General features: G+C 39.6%; 2 protein-coding genes across 5 annotated transcripts in view; one reads left to right on the top strand and one right to left on the bottom strand.

The window, feature by feature from the left end:
- On the top strand, positions 1-17,056 carry sgce (sarcoglycan, epsilon). Its single transcript, XM_053613450.1, has 11 exons — positions 1-354; positions 5,079-5,201; positions 5,345-5,502; positions 5,716-5,788; positions 6,319-6,517; positions 7,235-7,397; positions 10,677-10,891; positions 11,464-11,490; positions 12,029-12,217; positions 12,860-12,903; positions 15,517-17,056. Exons 1-11 carry the CDS (start codon positions 318-320, stop codon positions 15,531-15,533), a joined length of 1,245 nt encoding a protein of 414 aa, XP_053469425.1. The 5' UTR covers positions 1-317; the 3' UTR covers positions 15,534-17,056.
- The window catches only part of casd1 (CAS1 domain containing 1), a 19,951-nt gene continuing 12,591 nt past the window's right edge, over positions 16,014-23,373 (bottom strand). For 3 of the 4 annotated variants that reach the window (XM_053613445.1, XM_053613448.1, XM_053613449.1), the window contains exons 9-18: positions 21,936-22,364; positions 21,348-21,437; positions 21,150-21,269; positions 20,874-21,030; positions 20,705-20,784; positions 20,484-20,585; positions 19,433-19,573; positions 19,272-19,349; positions 19,095-19,187; positions 16,014-18,719 (exon numbers count right to left, since the gene is read on the bottom strand). In XM_053613445.1, coding sequence (XP_053469420.1) covers positions 18,462-18,719; positions 19,095-19,187; positions 19,272-19,349; positions 19,433-19,573; positions 20,484-20,585; positions 20,705-20,784; positions 20,874-21,030; positions 21,150-21,269; positions 21,348-21,437; positions 21,936-22,364 — 1,548 coding nt within the window. In that variant the 3' untranslated portion in view covers positions 16,014-18,461. The remainder of the gene's footprint in view (positions 18,720-19,094; positions 19,188-19,271; positions 19,350-19,432; positions 19,574-20,483; positions 20,586-20,704; positions 20,785-20,873; positions 21,031-21,149; positions 21,270-21,347; positions 21,438-21,935; positions 22,365-23,373) is intronic. The other variant, XM_053613447.1, reaches the window with a different exon arrangement.

The following is a 23,373-nucleotide window of genomic DNA, read 5'->3' as shown; positions in this document are numbered from 1 at the left end:
TGTAAAAGTGATGTATAAGTGATGTAAAAGTGGTGTAAAAGTGGTGTAAAAGTGATGTATGAGTGATGTAAAAGTGATGTAAAAGTATCCCCCGGTTCTTGGGCGTTGTCCGCTGGGTTCTGTTTCAGTCTGAACGCGGTGTGTGTTTTCCAGCTGCTGTGCCAGATGTGTGTGTGCTCCCACAATGCGCCGGGCTCGGTGAGGTGGGAGGGAGGAATTTCAGCTAGCGGGAGGGATGCTGATGGCTGCTCGGTCCCTGCTATCATCACCGAGAAACTCACACCTGTAACACATTCCCTCACGGACACCACTAAACCATGGACTCTCTCGGCGTCTTCCTGTGGCTTTTAGTAGGTATGTAGTGATTTAAATGGCCCCCGTTAGCAGAACGCTCACCGTTTTTTTTTTTTGGTTTGTTTTTTTTTCCACGGCGAAGGCTAGCGAGCTAACGGGAGCTAGCTAACTGTCTAACGGGTTTGAGCGAAAGCAGAGACGTCATTTTATCCCCGCGCGAGCTCTCGGTTAGCTACAGTGAGGTCTGATTTAAGGATGTTTACATTCACCTAGCCAGAACAAAACAGCTGCTTCTGTTGTGTTTGAATTTGTTCAGCTTCGAGTTGGTGCATAGTGAGTGTGTGTGTGTGTGTGTGTGTGTGTGTGTGTGTTCTCCCTCGTTTTAATTGTGCATTCTGCTTCACCGCCATAGCTTGTGAAGGCCATAGTCAAACCCAGGCTTTACTCGACTCTACACACAAGGCTGTGTCTCATACGGGCGGTGAGTGTGTGTAAGAGTGTGTGTGTGTGTGTGTGTGTGTGCGTGTGTATGTGTGTTGTGCCATAACCTCAGCTGTATGATGTGCACTGCTGTTTTGGCCTCATAAGCAGGGTTGCCAGGTCTTCATACAAATTTTAGTTTAAAAACTAAAAGTATATTTTTTAATTCCAACACTCTATACACTAACACCCAATATAACATTAACGCCAAACATCATGATTACTATTACATGTTCTATTGTAATAAAGGTTACTATATAGTTATGTTATTAATGTTACTATAGTACTATAGTTCTTTAATCAATGCCTCTATGACCCAATTTATTTAATAGGACTGACGGCACTTCATACTAACAAGACATCGTGTTTGATTATTTTTCATTTTTCAAATGTAAAAAGTCCCCACTAAGATACTGTATGTTAAGATTACCATATGTCGTATTCTCTTTTTAGCCTACCTAAGTTGTGTAGTTTAGTATTTGATGATGATCAGGATTATAATGTATCCTGATATTATAAGATATCCTGACTTATTATTATAAGATAATAAGTATTATCTTATCTTATTAAGTTTTAATTTTCTGGATCCGTGTTTGTGTTTGCACGGCTTTCAGGGCTGTATGCTGATGCTGAAAGATAGCGTTAAATGTTACTATTTTCATATCGTCATTTATCATTGCCACAGTATCGCGATATAGTTTTAAATCTGTATGACGCATTCCTAGTTAAGATATGGACGATGAAATAACATCAATTCAGCAGTTTCCCTCCGCTTTTCTGAATGTTACGTAAATATTCTCTAGTAACTTTACAACTCTTTCATATAGATTTTTATGAGCATCATTTCGGATTCTCGTAATAATTTTTAGTAATGTTCACACTCGGTTCTTATGACTTGGCAGTATACTCAGATTCGACTTCCTGGAATTTTGTAGATAAATTGTAATAGACATACATTCTCCTTTTTTTTCCATCCAAAAACCATGAGACGTGGAAACATTTACACTCCACTGTAATTATGAGAAGGAGTAGGCCGGTTTTCTGAGGTGAAACGTAATACAGTTACACAGTAACATACAGAGCTGAAGATGGGATCGGTATCAGCGGGTGGGTTTAGGAGAGTTTGTGTTTGTGATTATTTTGGGGTCTGGAATATTTAGGTACCTGTAAATTATTTGACTTCAACAGGAATATGTTTTATACCACAGTGCTGTCGAATTGTCAAATCTAATTAATCAGAAGGGGTTGAGTCGTTTGAGGAAATTGAGTAACAGCAGCTCTGATAGCTGCAGTTTAAATGACAGGTTTATATTAACGCGCTCGTTCAAATGTGTCATCATTTCTATAGGAATAAATTGCACGTGGACTTGTATGGCGGATTCGCCGCATAATCTAAACTCAATAATAGACTGCGTTATGTGACAAATAAAAACACGTCATATTTGTTATGGTGAAGCTTTCTGTAATGAGATGTATTTATTTTACATTTATGGAAGGAGTCTCCAGTGACAGCGTTTGTAACAGGCTGAGATAAAGCTGTATTTAAGTTTTCTGCCATGGGAAAGTTTTCAGGACACGAGGCTTTTCGTTTTTTCTTTTTCTTTCTCAGTTTATGTCAGGTGACATGCTGCTTATTTTGACATAACTTCCAGAGATAGAGAAATGGCGAGGCTGTTAGTGAACGACGGTTTACAGCTGCTATAGCCTATGTGGTAACAGGAAGTAACTCGTTTTGTGGATGTTCCACAACTTTACACATAGCTGTAAACAAATACAATTGAGTGTCATTCTTTAATAAATAAGGAAATGTAATCGTTGGCATATTGCCGTGGTATAAGAGGAATTAAACACTTCATAATGTGCTGTTTTTGGAAAATAATCAACTTCCAACCGCATCACTACCACCACGCTGTTTTATTTTTTCAGAACAGTATACCCTGTTGTGTTTCATTCCTTATTGATTAAGATAAAGTGTGCAAAATTCCCAACCCCCAACACACAGACTAATAATAATGAACCAGCAACAGCAGTTCAGAAGTAGTCCAGACCTGGCAACACCGCTGATAACACAGTGTGGATTGTAACGCTTTGCTTGCTTTCAGTTTTCCTCTTTCACAAATAAACCTGTAACTCACCAAACAGTATCTTCCAAGTCTTTGTTTTTAAGCATACACTCCATAAGAGCCTTTTAAAGCATTTTGATTGACATTTTGACTCCAATTATAGTTCATTAATGTAACTTTTATCAAGCTACATCATGTTCAACTCTTATTCGTATACTAGCCATTTCTGCACATTTATGGATTTTGACATTTGAGAAATCTCCTGCAAATGTTGTCATTGCCATTGAAATTCTGTTCTACCTGAGTATTTCCGCGCGTAGGTTCACCTTGTGGATGACAGATTCGTTCAGCGGCATAATAATGGCAGACAGATGCAGCTCCGTCGCTTACTTTCACTTCCTGATGAGAGAACTTTGAACAGATAGAGTAATGTGTACATGCTCAGCATATTCGCATAACCCACTGGCTGTATATATATATAAAAAAAAGTGAAGTGCATGAGTTCCTCCTGACCGGAAAAGAAGAGAAGCTGGTGAGAAGCTGACTCTGCGGTTCACTAGGACGTGCTTGACTCTGGCCATAATACACTATGTATCTCCTCAGGCACGTAATGGACGTGAGGCTTGGTCAAGGTCGAGCCATGAAATTCTAAACTGGAGTTAGCCATTTCTACTGCAGACAGCATGTGTGTGTGTGTGTGTGTGTGTGTGTGTGTGTGTGTGTGTGTGTGTGTTCCTCTCCCACATTAGCCTGTGGCAAAGGGTTTGGCATTAACTAGCAATAGCTGATCCATTAGAATAGGGAGGTGTTCCTCACCTTCACATGGCCTTGCGTGCTTGCACAATTATCTGATCATCTGATTGTGTTACTGCCCCAGTGGAAGCGCTTAGTGTTAAGCCTCTGTATTGGAGATGGACACTTTGAGTGACATGGTGAAAAAAAAAAAAAAAAAAGCTGTCTGATAAATAGACTGCAGCATTAGGGCCAAAGTGATATGAAAAACCAACCAATAATATGGGCCAATATAATTTTATATAGCTAAAAATTAAATCGATATGTATTGTTTAAGTTAAACGGATTTACCGATTTCTCAAATTAACTTAGAACCCCACCTCAAATACAGTATTACGTCTGTGGACTAACGTTGATGTTAACATTAAAGTGAACGATCTGGTGAAGGATAAATGTTAGCAAATAAATTTAAAGAAAGAAGCTGGTGAAAACCTTCAGGAGGGGCACAAGTCAAAATGGATATAGGGTCAGATACACTGTCCAGTCTTACACTCCATATGTTTCATGATGTAAAGTATAAGCAGTCACTGTGTGTAGTTAAAATCGTGCTTTATAAGAAACCTGTGTTTAACACCCTCTAGTGGCCGACAGTCCATCCTACAGTTTTACCATTGACCCTGCTGTCACCCAGAAGAGGATGTTTCCCTTTTGAGTCTACTTCCTCTCGAGGATTCTTCCTCATGTGGTCTTTCCTGGCCACCGTCACCTCTGGCTTGCTCATTACGGATACATCTATATCTATATCCGGATATCTGTAAAGCTGCTGTTAAGTGCTATAAGAAATAAAATTGAATTATATTTGCACTTTATTATTATTTATGTATGTGATTTCTAGACCCTAAAATGTTGACAGGATACAGAGTGAGTATCAGTTTCTGTGTGTGATGTTCATTAATAATAACCTTGTGTTGATGTAACTGAGTGCTTACACCTTTGGCTTCTCTTGCACCTAACTTTTCCTTGATGACATGGACTGAAACATTGGCACCGCAGTGTTTTTAACTTGTTTACACCGTTTTAAGCTTTATATAAGAATAAAAAAGGACAGTTATCCCGACAGACTCTTCTGTCTGATGTACAGTTGTGCAAGTACTGCATCTAATTATTTTAATACTCATGAGATGGCGATACATGAAATTAGAAGATACACATAATGCACTTTGATGTTTGTAGGGCGTACGCACAAACCTTAATAGCATTATATGATCGTGTATTTTGTCATAATATTTGTCGTATTAACATTTTTACATAAGGTTACGTAAAATAACTAACGTGATGCGTCAGAAATGAGGTGAATGAAATGAGTTCACGTACCATAGCCCACTTTGTAAAGTACAGTGGAAATTGTCTGAGGCAAGGCTCACAATAGCTGCAACCAAACCAATTTATGAAACATAATGTCTGATTTTGATCCAATTATTCCCTCTTTTCTTTTGTTCTGTACTTCAGTGGTCACCATCATCTCTCGCTCGCATGCAGACCGGAACGTCTACCCTTCAGCCGGAGTGCTGTTCGTCCATGTTCTGGAGAGGGAATACTTTAAAGGGGAATTTCCTCCTTATCCAAAGCTTGGTGTTGTATACTTATTTTTTTATTTTTTTCTACCGACCTCAATCTTACAAAAAGATAGAACATGCAAGTTTAAGAATAAACTGTTGGCCTAAAAAAAATTCCACAGCTTAATTCTTACTTGTTTCCCCTAAATTGATTCACAGGGGATACCAGTAACGACCCAATCACCTTTAATACCAACCTGAAGGGTTATCCAGACAGGCCTGGGTGGCTGCGCTACATCCAGCGAACTTCACACAGTGATGGAGTCCTATACGGCTCCCCCACTGCGGAGCATGCGGGCAAACCAACCATCATCGAGGTGACAATAGGCACATATGGACACAATAGACATTATTGAGCTGGATCCTAAGAAATAACTCGGTTATAAATATCCATGTCATTGTTTTCATTTTAGTCATGATGTAATAAGTTTGTTCTAAAAATGAACTCATCATTCCTTCTTTTCCATCTACTGCATTTCGCCGTGTACATAAGCTGTCCTTAGCCAGACTTTCCTCCTTGTGTGTTACAGATTACTGCCTATAACAGACGCACTTTTGAAACAGCAAGGCACAATTTGGTCATTAACATCATGGGTACAGAAGGTGGGATCCTCTAAAAATATTATTACGGGATGCTATGACCTATTTGCAACACGTTCGATTTATTTCATAGATAACATTTTCTTTTATATAACGCAATGTATTGTTATAGAAACCCATTTTTTTTTACAGTAGATCCTTTACAATAGTAGATTCCTTACAAGATTTTAATGTTTGTCTTTAAGACGATCTCTTTCCGACTATATTAATTTTAGTGTACTATCGGTCACCTAACTCTAAAACTGCTCTGGGAGGAATAGAAAAACCTGTGACATCTTACAATTGATTTCCCTCAGCTTCAGCATGATTTAAAGCTTTGTGTTTGTAGTTTATAGTGGCTTTAGACTGAGCAGATGTTTATGTCCAGCTGTGACTCGTTTGTCATCAGCCATCTGCCCACTTTCTACTCTAACACACTCGTATATCACCACTACTCCACCAGCTGAACCTAAAACCATTACGAACCTCCACCATCCAGTGAACTGAGTCTCTCTCTCTTTCTCTCTCTCTCTCTCTCTTTCTCTCTCTCCCAGAATTCCCCTTGCCATATCAGGCAGAATTTTACATTAAAAACATGAACGTAGAGGAGATGTTAGCCAGTGAGGTGCTGGGAGACTTCCTGGGTGCTGTGAAGAACGTCTGGCAGCCTGAGAGGCTCAATGCCATCAACATCACTTCAGCGCTGGACCGGGGTGGACGTGTACCCCTGCCTATCAACAACCTGAAAGAGGGGTGAGCTTCCTTTACACAGCTGGACATAAAAGTTCTATTAAAAAAAAAAAAAACCTCATCAGTAGATTCGAAATTATAGAAGGGGAGAAAGAAATAGTACAAAAATATCATCTTTGAAAATCACTGACAATATACAGTAGCGTATCCATTGTAATCACAGTAATAACACTGTATCTGTAACACAGCAGAAGAATTAAACACTTAAAACTTAATTTACATAGTGAATAACAGGCATCACAGGCAATATAATGTAAGGCTAACTTATTATTTTTATTCAACATTTCTGAAAAAAAAATGAAAGTATGGAGGGAGGGGGGTCTTTTTCACAGACTTAGCAATAACAATGAATAACAGAGCGGTGGTGCTGTTTTCCTCTTTACCTTTAAATATAGTCGCCTTCATCATGTAGCGTTTATTGATGAAATGTTACACGTCTTGTTAAAGAGAGTGAAAGCATGCATGCAGGATAAATGACTTATGTTCTGTTATCACACTGAGTGCATTAATGCTTAACGACATAAAGCAATAATCATAGCAGTTTGGGAAACCTTTTAATTTTTCATTTAAATAGTTACACGTAAAGCAAGCAGGTTTATGTAAAACCCAGGTTTGTTTAAAGCCCCCCCCACACACATATACATATATATATATATATATATATATATACACATATATATATATATTTTCTTCATTAGAATTTTCTTTCAATGTGTGTAGCGTGTATGTGATGGTGGGAGCAGACGTGCCATTCTCGTCATGCCTGCGTGAGGTGGAGAGTCCTCAGAACCAGCTGCGCTGCAGTCAGGAGATGGAGCCGGTCATCAGTTGTGACAAGAAGTTCAGAGCTCAATTCCACATCGACTGGTGCAAAATCTCTTTGGTGAGGCCTTTGTCTTCTTTTATCTAAAGCAATTTTATCTTCTCTTGTGAAATGTAGACATCGACAGGACAGACACCATTTACGCAAACTGGACCTGGATGTTCTTGGGTTTTTATGATGTAACAAACTTTTAAAGATGGACAGGGAGGAAGCGGGGACCAGCTGAACATAAACATAAAATTGAATCATAAACAGAAATCAAACAGAACATAAAACACACGTCCGTGTGTGTGTGCGTGTGTGTGTGCGTCCACTGATTTGACAACTCCGTGCCAGACATGCATCCTCACTCCTCCACATCACACTATGTTCGATATGCTTAACTTTAACATATGAACGAACACACTTCATTTGTGCAGTTAAAAGTGGCTTTTAAAATAAAACAACTCATAGTTTCATCATTTTAGCTAGTTATGGTACCTCGTTTGTATAGTGTGCTCACCGAGCCTGCAGCTCACTCAGTGGATTTAATAGTTAACACATACACGTAGGCTGGTATTATCTAGAAATATTAAATGCAGTGAGGGAGAAATGACCCTTGAGAAAATATACTAAATATTGCTGTAAGTCACCGTGGTGGTACTGCAACAGTTCACGGTCAGCTCTTGATCACGGGTGTCGGGTCAGAAATTGGTGTTAAATTTCGCACATACCCTGGCTCAGATACTTAAAATTGCATCACACTCTAACTTCAGGCATGAACGAAGTTAGTCTACACAATGACATGAGAGCCTGTAATTGGTAGGTTACACCATGCAGGGTCTGAACACCGTCTCCAGGAATCCAAGGCAAGAATTCAACCCAATGAGCAGCCCATAGAGACAGGGACTCAAGCACAGAGCGAGCAAAATGCCAAAGGATAAACTAAGGGAAATATAAAATACCAGGCTGTACCCAAGAAGGTTTCCAGAATTACCAGCCAAGAATTACAACCCAGCATGCAACAACGTTTCCTCAAGACTGAGCAGCGAATGCATGGACAGCTCTCCTTAAATAGACTCAGGTTCACCTGGGGCGGATTGCCGCTGATTATAATTAAGATCTTGTTCTCTGGCTCCCTCTGGTAGCAGGAGCCAGTCTGTCGGTCTCTGGTTACTCGCTGCCTCCCTCTAGTGTTGGCACAAGACTGAGCCAGCTGTCACCTTACAAGAGCAGATGATCAGGGGAGAGAATGAGTGGGGGACTCATATATAATACTTTAATAAGAGGGAAAGGAGTTTAGAGGGTTTTTTTTCCCCTTGCTGAACAGGAAAGGCATTCATTTTTTTTCTTTAATTTGCTGGGATGTTAGTGAAGTTAGCAAGGTTATCAGGTGTGAAGAAGTTTACCAAGATGGTAGGTGTTTGTGTGCTTCTCTGTATTTTGACTCAGCTATATTGGACAAGAGTGACAGATTGGGTAATAAAAATACACCCATGGGGCATGGTGGCTTAGAGGCTTAGAGGTTAGTGCGTTTGCCTCACACCTCCAGGGTTGAGGATTCAATTCCCGCTGCGGCGCTGTGTGTGCGCGCGTGGAGCTTGCATGTTCTTCCTGTGCTTCAGGGGTTTCTCCCCCAGTCCAAATACATGCGTTGTAGGCAGATTAGCATGTCCAAAAGTGTGTGTGAATGTGTGTGAGTGTGCCCTGCGATGGATTGGCACCCTGTCCAGGGTGTCCCCTGCCTTGTGTCCTTTGCTCCCTGGGATAGGCTCCAGGTTCCCCGCGACCCAGTAAGGATAAGCGGTACAGAAAATGGATGGATGGAAATACACACATTGGAAGTGACCTAATATAATCATTTTTGTTTTATACACTGTATTTTAGCTAGCTACTATCGCTGGCTAGAACTAGCAGGAAAAAGCCCATACATCAATGCATGGTTTGGCCTCGAGCAGTGTGCTGTTTAGATTACAGCTCAGCAACATTTTTTCCCTTCAACCACAGTAGCAGTTGCAAGTCCAAGTGGATAGTAACAGACAGTACCACCCAAAACAAAATCAAAGGCACGTCAGTTATTAGTAACATGTATTTATGTAATATTTAATAGGTGCAGTGTAGGATAATTGGTGCCTCGGTGAACTAAAATGAATTTTAATCATTGTTGATCTTCATTTAAAATTGGTGCCCAACTGTTAATAAAAAAACTTTTTTTTTTTTGTGAAAAGTATTGGGCTGAAGGTAATGTCTTTGCTTTTTTGATTTTTTTTTTTTGGCCATACTTTGGGAATCCAATGGCACTGTGAGTGCCATTGGATTCCCAATGGATTTAATTTTGGATTTAATTTTGGATTTAATTTTGGATTTAAGCTGTATGTCAAAAGAAGACATACAGCTTAAATTTCTATTTGAAATGAAAAGTCCTCTGACCGTCATGCTTATATACAGTAATCAAGTCCATTTAACAAAATATTTGTTGCAAGCATTCATCTTGATTGGAAATGTCTAATAAAAAGTCTTAACGATGACTACGTTTACACGGACAGCAGGAATCTAATTATTGAGCGTATCCTGAATAAGACAATATTCTGATTAAGGTGTTTACATGAGTCGCTTTTAGAATACGCATTTCATGATCCTGTTTTACGTGTTATAGAGCATAGAGCGATTGACGGCACACGTCATTACGTCACCGCGCCACGCCGTCCGACGTCCCCTCCAGAATATCACGTATCAGTATACAGTTGGTCTTCGTTAGGGTACCGTATACAGTTTTGGGTGGTTTTTATTTTTAATTTTACGAAAGCTTCAAGTGCAGTTAATTATTTATCATGCTGTACGTGCAAATAGACGACCGCTTCAAGCCTTGAAACAGCGTACTTACCTACTAAATAGTAGCCGAAACACATGTATTTCGCCTGCTATATAGTGGGTAAGTACGCGGTTTCAGATGCAGCCGTGCTCTCTTGTTTGACGTAAAACGGTCGAGCGCTGCCGTGTGTGTACGTGTCCTGTCGCACAATGCGGTGAAAACTCCCACACGACGTTAATAGTGTGATTAAGGTGTGTACGTGTCTGTAACGCACGTCGATAATGCGACTAAAACAGGAATATTCCACACGTCTTAATTCCATTTGTGTTTACTTCGAGTATGACTTTAATCAGATTAAGGTAATTAAAAATAGCTGTTTGCATGGTAGTTTCTTAATATGAGTGTCGTCTTAATCGGGTTAATATTGGATTATTTTTGTCCATGTAAACGTACTGACTGTAGTATGCCATAATAGTACAGCCTATGATTTCCAGTGCTGTTTGCCAACTTTCTATAATGCTGTCTTCTGCTCATCCTGTGTGCTTCAGGTGGATATTACTAAAGTCATCCCTGTGCACAACAGCCGTCCAGAACCGGGAACTGGAGTGCTGCTAGACATCGGCGAATACAATCCACCGTCTGAGTCACTGAAAAGTAGAGACTATTTTGCTGACTTTCTGGTCACACTGGCTGCGCCTTCTGCTGTTGCTCTGGTCCTCTTCGTCATCCTGGGCTATTCAATGTGTTGTCGCCGAGAAGGAGTGTAAGTGCACTGTGCTAACCTCTCTCTCTCACACACACACACACACACACACACACGCACGCAGACATTCAGGTAAATATTACCATGGACTGTGAATGTTTTACAGCAGTCAATCTACAGTGGTTTAAATAATCATAATTACACCGGGTGTGCTACATTTACAGGGCATATATAAAAGTTAGTTAAGGAAAGTGGGTATTTAAATTCAGTCTACAATTTTAATTAGGCCTATTAGGACAAAAAAAAAAGCAGCTCTTTCATCAATCTCAATCATTCTCAGCAATCATTCTCATCCAACATCCAGTTTTATGGTCTGTTCATTTTGGTTGAGTTATTTATACAAGCACTCAGGTTCCATCGACCATTATCATTATCTCGATGGACACGTCATCTGTCACTCCATGTCACGTTGGCCAGTCAATGTTCCGAGTGCCTTCCAACATCTACTGATCACCAGAGGTACCGCGACCCGAAGAGACCTTCACCCGAACCTGCTCCCCATTCACGTTTGTGTGGTTGTCTGTAAACTATTAATATTAGTATTTAATTCAGACATTTTGTTTTGTTTCTAGGCGAAAAAGAAACATGCAAACACCAGAGTAAGTGTTTCTTCTCCTGTGTCTTTCTTTTGTCTTGTTTTCTTTTCCTGTCTCTCGCTTCTCTGTTGTCCTTTTTTTTTTTTTTTTTTTAGCTAGGTGATCCCTTTGTTTTATTCTTATGTTTTACGCTCTTGTGTCCTCTCTCATGACATTACCATCCATCATTCATGAAGACGCCATGTTGTCATCCGGCTGCTTAGATTCAGGTTCAGATCTAGTGGCCTGCGAATAAAACACAAACCACAAAATTATCTGGGCTTGAAAGAGATGGCGCGAGAAATAAAGTGAGATGGGAGAAAGTGGGACGTGTCGAATATGAAGCTTTTTTTCCCAGATTACGTGACCAGGGATAACACAACATGCTCATTCCTCAGAGTGTACTGTACAGAGTGTGCTTTGTAGGTTGTATGGTGTAACATGACACGTCAGCATTTCCTTTTTCCTTCTGGTTATAATAAAGAGTATACGGTTTGTTGTTTATATACTGTGTATGCATGTTCAAAGCGCTTAGATATGTTTCACTCCTTAATCTTCCCAGTATCCAGCTGGTGCACCACAGCTCCATTCAGAAGTCAACAAAGGAGCTGCGCAGCATGTCAAAGAACAGGGAGATCTCCTGGCCTCTCTCCACACTGCCCGTGTTCAACCCTGTGAGCGGAGAGGTGGTGCCGCCGATCCACCCAGAAAACTACGAGACTACCAGCATGCCACTCATGCAGACCCAGACGTAAGTGTCCCAGTGATTTTTCTCTCTGTGCTCCCAGACCGCTCTGCTGCTCCTGTGTACAGCAGGCATTAAGAGACCAGATTAAAAAAAAAAAAAATTTTGATTGAATTGATTAATTTCACATTGTCGGAAGTCTCCAGTGTCAGAGCTTTGTTACAGTCAGAGGTAAAGCTCTAACTTTAAGTTTTCAGCACAGGAAAATCTTTAATTCAACTGAATTTTATTTATATAGCACTTTTAACAACGGACCTTAACTTTGGTTAAGATTTAAACGTGGGTTTTAGATCATGAGTCACAACAATAAAATGAGTATGAGTATTGTTCAATAGTCCAAGGTAAGATAGAAGGTTAGAAGCCTACAATCCTTTGTGTGGCGTATTTGAGTTCTGTATATGTCCTGTTTGAATCCTTAGGGACGTCACTTTAAAAGCAACCATTTGCTTAAAAGAGCACCGGCTCAAATTCAAAGCAAAGTAAAATGAGCATGTTGGGTGAAGAAAACGCTGGAATTTTCCAGCATACAAGCAAGTAGATTAAGCATCCACCTCAAAATCCTTAGTCAGTGCAGTTAATGTTCAGTATAAGGAATGACTCAGCATTAAATGAATACTGCAGCCTTAGTAAAGCTGTTTGTGTTCACAGAAATCTTCAAAATCAAATGCAGATCCCACAGCAGCAGCCTTCGGGTAAGTATACAGTACGACTTCAGCGTATCGCAGCTATACACACAAGCAAAACTGACAGAGACAGCTCGAGAATCGTTGGCACGTGTAAAGGAAATTATTTTAAGCTAATTATTATACACAGTGATTAAAAACTTTGGTTAAAACCCGTGAAGAATATTTTGCTGTTTTTCTCTCCTGAGGATTTTTCACCAAATATTAAGCGTGGAATAAATCTCAAACCAGCGTTTAGCCGAGAAACCATTACTACTTAGGATAAAAATGATGTTTGAAATAATATTTACAGAAATGGTGCCAATAATTCTAGATGTGATTGTAGGTGTAACACCACATGAGATACATTGTTTTATGAATACATGTTTAATTGGATCACTTACTAATGATCACTTACTCCTTATGCATGTCGTTAAGGTCATAAGGAGTAAGTGTTTTAAAATTAAATCAGTGATTGCTACAAAATCTTAATAAAAAAAATTATTGGGTTTTTTATTATTATTATTATTATTTTAATTTTTTTTTTTTTTTTTTACATATTTGGACAAGCAAACATTTGATCCTCTTGGAAACAGTGCCTTTTAATAACGTTGATACACTCTATCAAATGACACATAAAATTGACATTTTGTAGTGATTTTCACAATTTAACAACAACAACAAAACAAAAAAAACCAGATCAGTCACATGGAAAAACTAAGTATACTCCAACATTTATCACACCTTCAAATCCATAAAATTAGAATCAGGGGTTCAAGGTTGTTTGCCAGTGATTAGAACCTGCTTAGGGAGTGCAGGTCTTATTTATACCCCTCTCATATCTACTGCCTGGTGTTCCCTTTGCTATTGTGGTGTCATCATGCCAAGATCTAAAGAATTCTAGGCCTTCAGTAAAAAAGATTGTGGATGCCTATGAGTCTGGCAAGGGATTTAAAAAGATCTCCAAATTATTTGAAACGCATCATTCCACTGTAAGGAAAATCATCTACAAACGGCGCAGATTTCAAACGGTTGCCAATTTGTCCAGGACTGGAGAGGCCAGAAAATTCAGCCCAAGAGCAGACCGTCTGATGCAAAAAGAAGTGTCCAAGTACCCCAACATTTCATCACAGGATCTGCTAGTACGTCTTGCAGCTGTTGGTGTCAAAGTGCATGCTTCTACAATCAGAAACAGATTGCACAAATTTCACCTGCATGGGAGACGTGCCAGGAAAAAGCAAGACTACAGTCCAGACCAGGCCTTGTGGAATAATGTGCTACGGACAGACGAATCAAAGATTGAGGTGTTTGGCCACAGTAACAGCAGACATGTTTGGCGGTGACCAAAGTCAAGAAGCACCTCATACCATCTGTGAAGCACAGTTCAGGGACTGGACAGCTTGCAGTCATTGATTCAACTATGAATCCTGCATCATATCAATGAGTGCTTGAAGATAATATGAGTCCATCTGTCTTAAAGTTGAAGTTGAACGAAAGTCTTTCAGCAGGATAATGATCCTAATCACACTAGCAAATCCACCAAAGAACGGCTCAAAAAGAAGAAATGGAGGGTTATGGACTGGCCTAGTCAAAGCCCGGATTTGAATCCCATTGAAATGTTATGGGGGGATTTGAAACGGGCAGAACATGCCAGAACAACAGTACAAACATTTTGCAACTGAAAGAATATTGCATGGAAGAGTGTCCAACAATTCCAGCAAGCCGATGTCAGAGACTGGTGGACAATTATGCAAAACACCTCCAAGAAGTTATTTCTGCTAAAGGGGGCAATACTAGCTTCTGAGGCCAAGGGTGTACTTACTTTTTCCACAGAAGAATATCACATCTATTGATATTTCTCTTGAATAAATGATTGAAAAAGCTCATTTTCTTTGTGGTTTTATTCAAGTATATCAACTTTATTAATAGGCACCGTTTCAAAGATGATCAGATGTTTGCTTGTCCACGTACTTATTTTTTCACGTGACTCCGTGTGTGTGAGAGACACACACGCATCACTTTCAGTAATTCCAGAAATGTGTAGAATTGTTACTAAGATGCAGTGAAGCTGTTCTGGTGTCTCGTAAGAGTTTGCATGGTCTCCTCGTGCGTCAGGGGTTTCCTCTGGGTACTACGGTTTCCTCCCCCAGTCCAACAACATGCGTTGTAGGCTGATTGTAGGGCATTTCCAAATTGTCCGTAGAGTGTGAATGGGTGTGTGATTGTGACCTGCGATGGGGTGGCACCCGATCCAGGGTGTCGTCCCCCCCCAGGCTTGTGCCCAGAGTTCCATGGGATAGGCTCCACACTCCCCAGTGACCCTGTGTAGGATAAACGGCATGGGAAAATGCATGGATAATAGCCTAACACCTTACTAACATGTTATTGGTTCTTCCTTTATTTTGTCAGCAGTCTGTAGTCGAGTGGTGCTCTGGTTCCATGTCTTTTCACTAATGAACTACGGTTGGTCTCAGTATCTCCTTGTCTAACACTCTGTTCATTCATTTACTGCTACCAAAGGAGATAATTACAGTTTGTCAACATTTCGAAGGCTGGAGGCAAGTACTAATGATTAGTGTTGTAGTGGTGCAAGTGTCCTGCCTTATCAACTTTCTAATAGTAAATTGTGTATTTTCCTTGCAGGTAAATGGTATTCCTGAAGAGAGGAAAGTGGCTGAAGCACTGAATCTGTGAGGAGATGTCTCATCACTTATAGCTTCCTGTGCCTGTATAGTTTGTGTTTCCACATTGTGCCAAATCTGCATGTGCTATAGCTCTGTGGTCCTGTGCAGCATCAGTGAAAAGTAGTCCAAGCAGCTGCTGGAGCTAATGATGGCTACACTCACATGACCATATCCAAACTATTGAAATATCTGATGGTATTTTGAGGCAATTGTCTTCTTAAAGGGACCATTTAAAGCAACACATTGAAGCTTTAACAGACTTTCATTGAATACTCGACTTTAGTGGGGTTTTTTTAAAAAAAAATCTTACTAGACTAAAGATGTTTTGATAAATAAATGAATAAAATGGTCAATGTAAAAATCTTCCATCTGTAGCTTCATGAGCATGTGTAATGATTTAGATTTTGATGCGTGCCAGAGGATATGCTTGGGGGGAATAAAACAGTACAAAACATGTCCAGCAAGGTATTTTATCACTGACGATGACTAAACAACAAAAACCTTTTCACATTTCAGGACAAAACTTTTATATTTACATTAGCATGGTATGAATCTTGTTTTTACAGGAGGTCCAAACTAAACTATACAAAATGTTTGACCAAAGTCTTAAAAAATAAAATCCACACATTTACAATTGGATAAACAGCCGTAACGCGGAGTAAATCCATCAGATTACAGCTGCGGTTTGGCTTAAACGCCACTTCAGGAAAACGCGTACTTTTACACAAGGTCTTTGTTTGCTTTTTATCTCGTCTTCCTATAATGGAAGAAAAGGCTAAAATAGCGCAGATTTTGTAGATCTGCAAAATACAACAACTATGAAACAAAGCTATGGTACAAAGTTAAATTACAAAATGTCTGATCATTGTAGCTAGCATTCACCTAGTGGCCCTTTTTAAAAGCAGATCAGATAAACATGGCCATAATTTAACTGAAAAAAAAAAAAATCGGATTTCACCAGCAGGATTGTTTAAAACCGTTCCTGCTCTAAAAAAAACAAACAAAAAACAATTAATAGACTCGTCAAGAGAAAAACAAACTTCAATCCATCTTGTAGCTTATAGATATTTACCATATAGCCACATTTTACCAGCTGCCATAGTCCCAAACAAGAAAATGTGTACAAGTGATGTGTCTAAATCTACTCCAATGCTTTCTCAACTTCAGTTGAGGGATTAAAGCACTGTATTTCTAAACTCCCTGTTAGTAGCTTTAAAAGGTAAAACACAACCTCCTTATAGCATCAATATACGGTAACAGAGTAAAGATTTACATTCACAACACAGGGGACAGTGTGCTTCGCTGTTTGTACTTACTGAAATGTAAAAGCGGAAAGCAGAATAATACATACAGAATAAAATGATTTACTATAGTTCTGAAAATTCATAACTCCACTAAAGCTTAGCTTAGGTTGGTCTAATGGAACTCCTGCACTTTTTAAAGCCTTTCCCTACTCATAAATCCTTCATCGGTGGGACTTCTGCCTCTCACGGTTTTTTTTTTTGTTTTGTTTTGTTTTTTTTTTTTTTGGTCCGCCATCAATATTCAAATCACAGGATTAGAACAACAAAGCAGCTTGGTTAAATATATGTGTAAAATTGTAATAATAAATAACAGGGTAATAAACCGTCACACAACTCCAGGTGTACATTAGTGTACAGTGTCTCGGGATAAGCAGTCTTTCAGTAGTTTATGCATTGACCCTTTTGATGATAAAAATGTCACGTGTCTGTTCACCTGGTGTAAGAGAATTCCTTTTTAATGCCACTATGAGGCACTGTTAATGCCTTTTCAAATACTTATTACACTGTTTATAAGTGTAATAAAAGGTAAATATCAAAAGAGCTGTTTGAAATCCGAGCATTCTTGATGTGTCAAAGTCTATGAAATGTCTGGATTACTAGAGCGGAGGGTCACTGTAGCAAGGGGAGAGAAAGAAATAAAACGCACAAACGTTACTAGACAGCATTGGCGTACCTGTGGAAGGCCCAAATTTTACGAAAAACATGTTACATCTGAATGTATTTCGGATATTTAGCTAATTTACGTACAGTTTATGAGTACATAAAAGCCACCAAGAATCCAGGAAGGAACCACTGCATACTTCAGTAACAGTAGTAGATGTAGTAAAAATTAAGAGTACACAAAGTATCCACATAAATAGTTCTGTTCTTCTAAAGGCCACTGATGGCTTTTATATATTCAAATTCATTAAATTAGCAAATATAAATTAAAAAAAAAAATCCAGATTTTTTTTTAATGCATCTAAAGCTTGATTTTCCTCGAAAAGAATGAATGACTTTTTTTTTGATACTTATTAATGACCCATGGATACCCTGGTTGAGATTTAGAAGAATTCAGGTTGTTGTTGTTTTCACAGTACTTATCTGACTAGTGACGAAAGAAGCTGTTGGCATATGGTTCGATGTGTACTTCATGGAGGAGGAAACATAAAACCCCATTCATATTTCATCCACATGGGCTCAACATTCAAAAATCGACTAGAAATGATAGACCGGACGTTAAGGCGACGCAAATACACCGCTGTACAAAGTAAACTTAATTTAAATCATTAAATACTGTACAAAACATGGATGGAATAGAGGTTGTTTCTATTCCCTCGCGTGTTGGTGTCAGATTTAGTCTTATCTGAAAAGTCAGTCGGTGAGCACAGGTACTGCAGAACTCAAAAGGCACGGCATACATTACGTATAAAATGCATGTTCACTGTCTTCATAAACTAAATACTGCATGATGAGCTTTGCTCCAAGACGTGCTGCTCAGGGTGTATTTAGTGAGCGGCACTGTGCCAGCAACGAGTCTGTTCCTAAAACTTCCTTTTAAACAGGATGTGTTCCAATCAATCAACTCACTCAGGAGTCTGTACGCTAAACTCCTTCCGTCTCAGGCCCAGCGGCTGTTAGACAGCACGAGGACGAGCCCCATGAAGAGTCCAGTCGCCAGCAGTCTCTTGAGCAGCGTGCCACTGTCTTTAGGAATGGCCACCTGGGCCAGGTCATTGGTGATCTGTGAGATCTCGTGAGCGACGCATACGAAGATGAAGGTGCTGATGATAATATTTAGAGAGGGGTTTCCGGGAATAAGGACCAGGATGCCCTTCGTGTCAGCCGCCAGCCAGATGTGGTACTGACAGATGAAGAGCTACAAGAGTAAGACACAGACAAATGCATGAATCTCACTCTACATATGTCCTACCATATTGTGACTTTATAAGAGTCTGTTATCTTCACCCACACAGGGGATTCTGATTGGATAATACGTGTGTGTTCATTCTTTATAATCAAGTGGGTTACAGTTTTCAGTCAACCTATAAGCCTGAACATTACATTCTCTATCGTTTCACCATCACCTGCAGTATCCGAAAACTAGAAGAGCCTCAGATGGTTGACCAGGTTTTCACACACATCTTGCGCACACTCCTAGTACTGATTTGTTTTTCATCATTTGATTTGAAAGACTTTTTCGAACTGCTGAATTTGCCTGGGGAAATGATTGCTCATGCCACAGGCACCTTACCTCTAATGAGATTTTTCCAAACCATGCAAAAAAGGAGCTGTACAGGGAACGAGCATAACCAGGAATGTTCCTGATGAGAACAAATGCCAGAATCTGTGGGTTGAGGAAATAGCACAGTGAACAGCTGGAAGAAGCAGGATATCACCTTAACAAAAAGCACCATTTACAGGAAATTACCTGCACCACAGATATGTAGGGATGCATCTCATTGCATTTAGTCTTATCTTTGCAGCTACTTGCCCATATGGAATATGTCTAAAAGGTGGAGAAATGAATGAAGTTCAAGATTAAGTCAAACACACAGAGGCAGTACAAGCGGAGTCTAGTAGCATACTTACTATGAAAGAAACCACTGATACAAAGAGCAAGCAGTTGGAAATCTTGGTGGAGAAAAGCGGCTCGCCCTTCCCCTCGGAGAGGATCTGATATTTCTGCAATATCAGGTAAATGAAGGCGAACAGCATGCCGTTGATGACAGCCTGCAACAGAAGTGGAGGAACACACTCAGAAGGATGGCATGCTAACAGCGTAAATAATCAAACATATTGGTATAACTGGCATTTAAAAGCAGTCTGGATTTCTTAACACGTCTCTCTATAAACGTGTTCATAACACGAAACATTGCTTTCTTACATTGCATTGATCACCATTTGTATTACATGTCGGATTTGAATGATTATTTTTACGCACACAGCTTTAAAATTGCCCTTTGTTACTAACTGTCTGTTATACAGTTGCCTCAAAATGATTCAACCCCCATTGCAACTCAGGTTTATTGTCAAAATCGACAGACTTTCAGCTGTTTGCGATGAACAAATCAAACAAAAGCAATTGAAATAGTTCAGCGCAACATATTATTAAATCCGACTCCACTTGGATCAATCTAGCACTTGTCTCTTTCAGATTATTAATAACTCCAGACGCACACGGTCCTTTTGTATCGCTGCACAATCAACTGCTTGCACATTTTGTAAGTCGCCCTAGATGAGAACTTCTGCGAAATGACCAAATGTACATGCAAAAGCAGGGCAGTGCTGCAGCTTGTTAGAAAATGGCTACAATCCGATGTTAATCTGTCGCATGAGGAATTGAAATCGATGTGCTTGTTAGAGGACTTTTCCAAAAAGAAGAACATAATGTTCAACTAATTAACAAAGGGGGCTGTGAGAATGGAGCGTGTAACTGTCTTGTAATGCCAGCGCATCACATAGATGTTGTCTTTATTGTCTTATTTATGAACACGTGTGTATTTTTTGTATCTAGGCTCATTTCATACATTTTCTATTAATGCTCTATGCTGTAGCATAGTTACAAAATGCATTTTTGGTCTTCGTTTCGTCAAGGGTACGCAAACATTGCGTCACATAAAATAAGGCATATATTACTTACAAATCTATCTAGCTTCCACCTGAACCACCACTCATGGACACTTCCTTGGAGTTCAAAGAGCTTTGAAACAGGCCACACGGAGAAAATACTCTCAAAAAAACCCTGTAAAAAAAAAAAAAAAAAAAAGAAAAGTTCACTATGTGCTGTAAAGAAGTGAGGCAGTTAAATAACGAATCTCTAAGAATGCTGAGATATCTAATTTAACGTTTGGAAGAGCCCACCTGTGAGTATGCAAAGAAGCAAATGAAAAGAAGTAACACCAACAGTTTCAAAACAAGTACCAGGTGCCATAAATTGCTGCCTGAAACACACAAACACAATGCAGTGCTACGTGTGTATAACATGGAGACAAAATGATCACAACATGAATTTTTCAATAGGCATTATTACCATTGGCTTTTATCTGTAGAATCTGTGGCCACACGGCCATTGTGGCATAGATAATCACAAACCAAAAGGTAACCAGAGGCACAAAATAGTAGAACTGGTATGATCTGTCCATCACAAGGCAGAGCACTATCACCAGGAAATTGAGTCTAAAGAGAACCTATAACAAACAAACCTCTTAGTGTGTACTTATCATTTACGAGACATACTTTATATGACCAGATGTGAATACAGACACTGGAAAACAGGACAGAGAGAAAGGATGCTAGAGATAAATACCTGGCACACTCTGTAGAGTCCGAAATCACCCTTTAACCAGAAGAAGGAAAAGTGGCCATATCCTGTCTGGAAGAGATAAGCTGCCACCAGGACACGGACATGCATGTACACGGGTATGAACTGTACAGAGCAAATAAGATCAATGAGATGGTGATCATACTGTAAAGCAAGCGTAAGAATGTTCCAGTCAGAACTTACAGCACTGGCTCCGGATATATGATAGACAAGTATAACCAGCTGCATCCAGCCCTTCCATTCATCAGTCTGCTCTCTGTTCAGCAGTTTGGCCTGAAAAATGAAAGAGTAGCTACATGACGTGACAGAGTGTCCAAGTTATGTGACAAAAAGTAGAGTCTGAATAATTAATAAAACGGACAGGAATTAAGTACGGGTACTAGAACTTTAACTCCATTTTCCACTGGGATGGGGGAAATTTTGTAAAAAAAAAAAAACGGTCTGCCCCTGTGGGTTTTGTGTTGGTTCCCACAGGATCCCAGTCCTGATTCACACGTCTAACCCAATTCACAACACTTATGACACTAAACACTACGGGTGGGAAAAGGGCAACAGAGTGCTTTGTTTTTAATAAAGAAAACTGAAGTCTACATGTACAGCAGTGTCACTGGGACTGAAGTTGGATACGCTGGAATTACAACGCCAAGCAAACTTAGACAAATTTAAAACCGCAACATGACACACTGGGACAATGAGCAAACGTGTTTATTCTATTCCCCCAAAATTACAGGCTGCAAAATCAAAGTTTTGAAGGAAAAAAAAAAAGTGTACCTGTACCTCTTTAGTGTTCTCATTGTAGAAACACCCCAGCATAAATATATAGATGAGCGGGATGAAGAAGGTGGAATGTGTGTAGAACTTCTGCTCCTTCATAAAGATGTCCGCTCGGTCGCACAGGTAGAAGTACAGCATGATGAGACCCATCTTGCAAATGGACTGTAACACGTTCTTTAGGATGAGTGGAAATGCAGCCGTGGGAGGTTTCTTCTCCTCACCGCTCTCAATATCAGACACAGGCTTGCTCTTCCAGTGCCCGGTGTAGCCGAGCGCATGCAACACCAGGAAGCAGACTGCAGCTACCAGAAAAAGTCCAGCAGCCAGTTTCTGTAGCACGCTCAGTGGAGGAACACTCTGACAACACGAACCATCGATAGGCATCAGGATCTTGTTGCATATGGAGTTCATCAGAACCATGGCGCCCTGAAGGATGAGCAGAATAACAAGTTCGTCAACAATGAATACATCGCGCCATAGAAACGACTGCGTTGGGACAGAGAGAGGAAATGCTGTCGGGTTTTTTTGTTTCTTGCAAAATGTTCACCCACTGTGGTGTGTGTGTGTGTGCAGGGGTGTGAGTGTGTATGTGTGTCTATATGTGTGTGTGTGTGTGTGTGGACAGACATAGTAGTTCCCACAACATGAAAATAATTCACAACTAGGTCCTAACCCTGCTGATTTGTTCACCAAATTAATAAATAAAACTAATTGGAATTGTGGGAAATTATCTATTTAGATGTCAGTGTAACATTTTACTGTCCATATCAAATCTTTTTATTTGTTTTATTTTATTTTTTATATATATATAAATCCTCATTTGATGAGGATCTGTACAAGTTTCAGTACATCATATCTTCAGTTCATCACCAACATCCTGCTTTAACCTCACCTCTCCCCTCGGTTCCATTTCCTCATTTAAACTTTGGTACTTTTGGTTTATAAATACTGATGTTTTTCTCTGTGTGAGTGTGTGTGTGTGTGTGTGTGTGTGTGTGTGAGAGAAGAGTGAGTGTTGTGCCTGTACACAGTTAACTGGTTTGGGATCAGTCTTTAAAATGTACAAACTTTTTTTTTTCTTTTTTTTTTTTTTAAATTGTGGCCTGCAAGTATTTGTATTCAGACTGGTAATAAAGATAATGATTCCTACAAAAAAAACAAACAAAAAAAAAAAACAAAACAAAACAATGAATACATCTACAGGGGTGGATAAATCATAAATTCAATAATTAGCCCATCAGGCTAATTAAGTTATATAATAAGCGAGTGCTTGAATCCTTGGGAGGGGCGAGACTGTCTCTAAGAATGATGACGAAACATTGTGTGAAACATTCTGCTTAAACTATAGAGACTGCGGTGTGTGAAATTCCCAGGAGATCAGCAGTTTCTGAAGTACTCAGACCAGCCGTTCTGGTACCAACATCCATGCCACGAT

This window comes from Ictalurus furcatus, chromosome 24, assembly GCF_023375685.1.
Source record: "Ictalurus furcatus strain D&B chromosome 24, Billie_1.0, whole genome shotgun sequence".
Classification (NCBI taxonomy): Eukaryota; Metazoa; Chordata; class Actinopteri; order Siluriformes; family Ictaluridae; genus Ictalurus; species Ictalurus furcatus.
Note: the sequence above shows the minus strand (reverse complement) of the source record. Positions and strands in the feature narration are given on the sequence as shown.

What these genes read in the sequence shown, in the direction of transcription:
- sgce (XM_053613450.1), top strand. Translation starts at nt 318, where the DNA reads ATGGACTCTCTCGGCGTCTTCCTGTGGCTTTTAGTAG. An exon ending in ACTGGTGCAAAATCTCTTTG is followed by an intron (nt 7,398 to 10,676) that starts GTGAGGCCTTTG and finishes TGTGTGCTTCAG; the next exon opens with GTGGATATTACTAAAGTCAT. An exon ending in AGAAACATGCAAACACCAGA is followed by an intron (nt 11,491 to 12,028) that starts GTAAGTGTTTCT and finishes TAATCTTCCCAG; the next exon opens with TATCCAGCTGGTGCACCACA.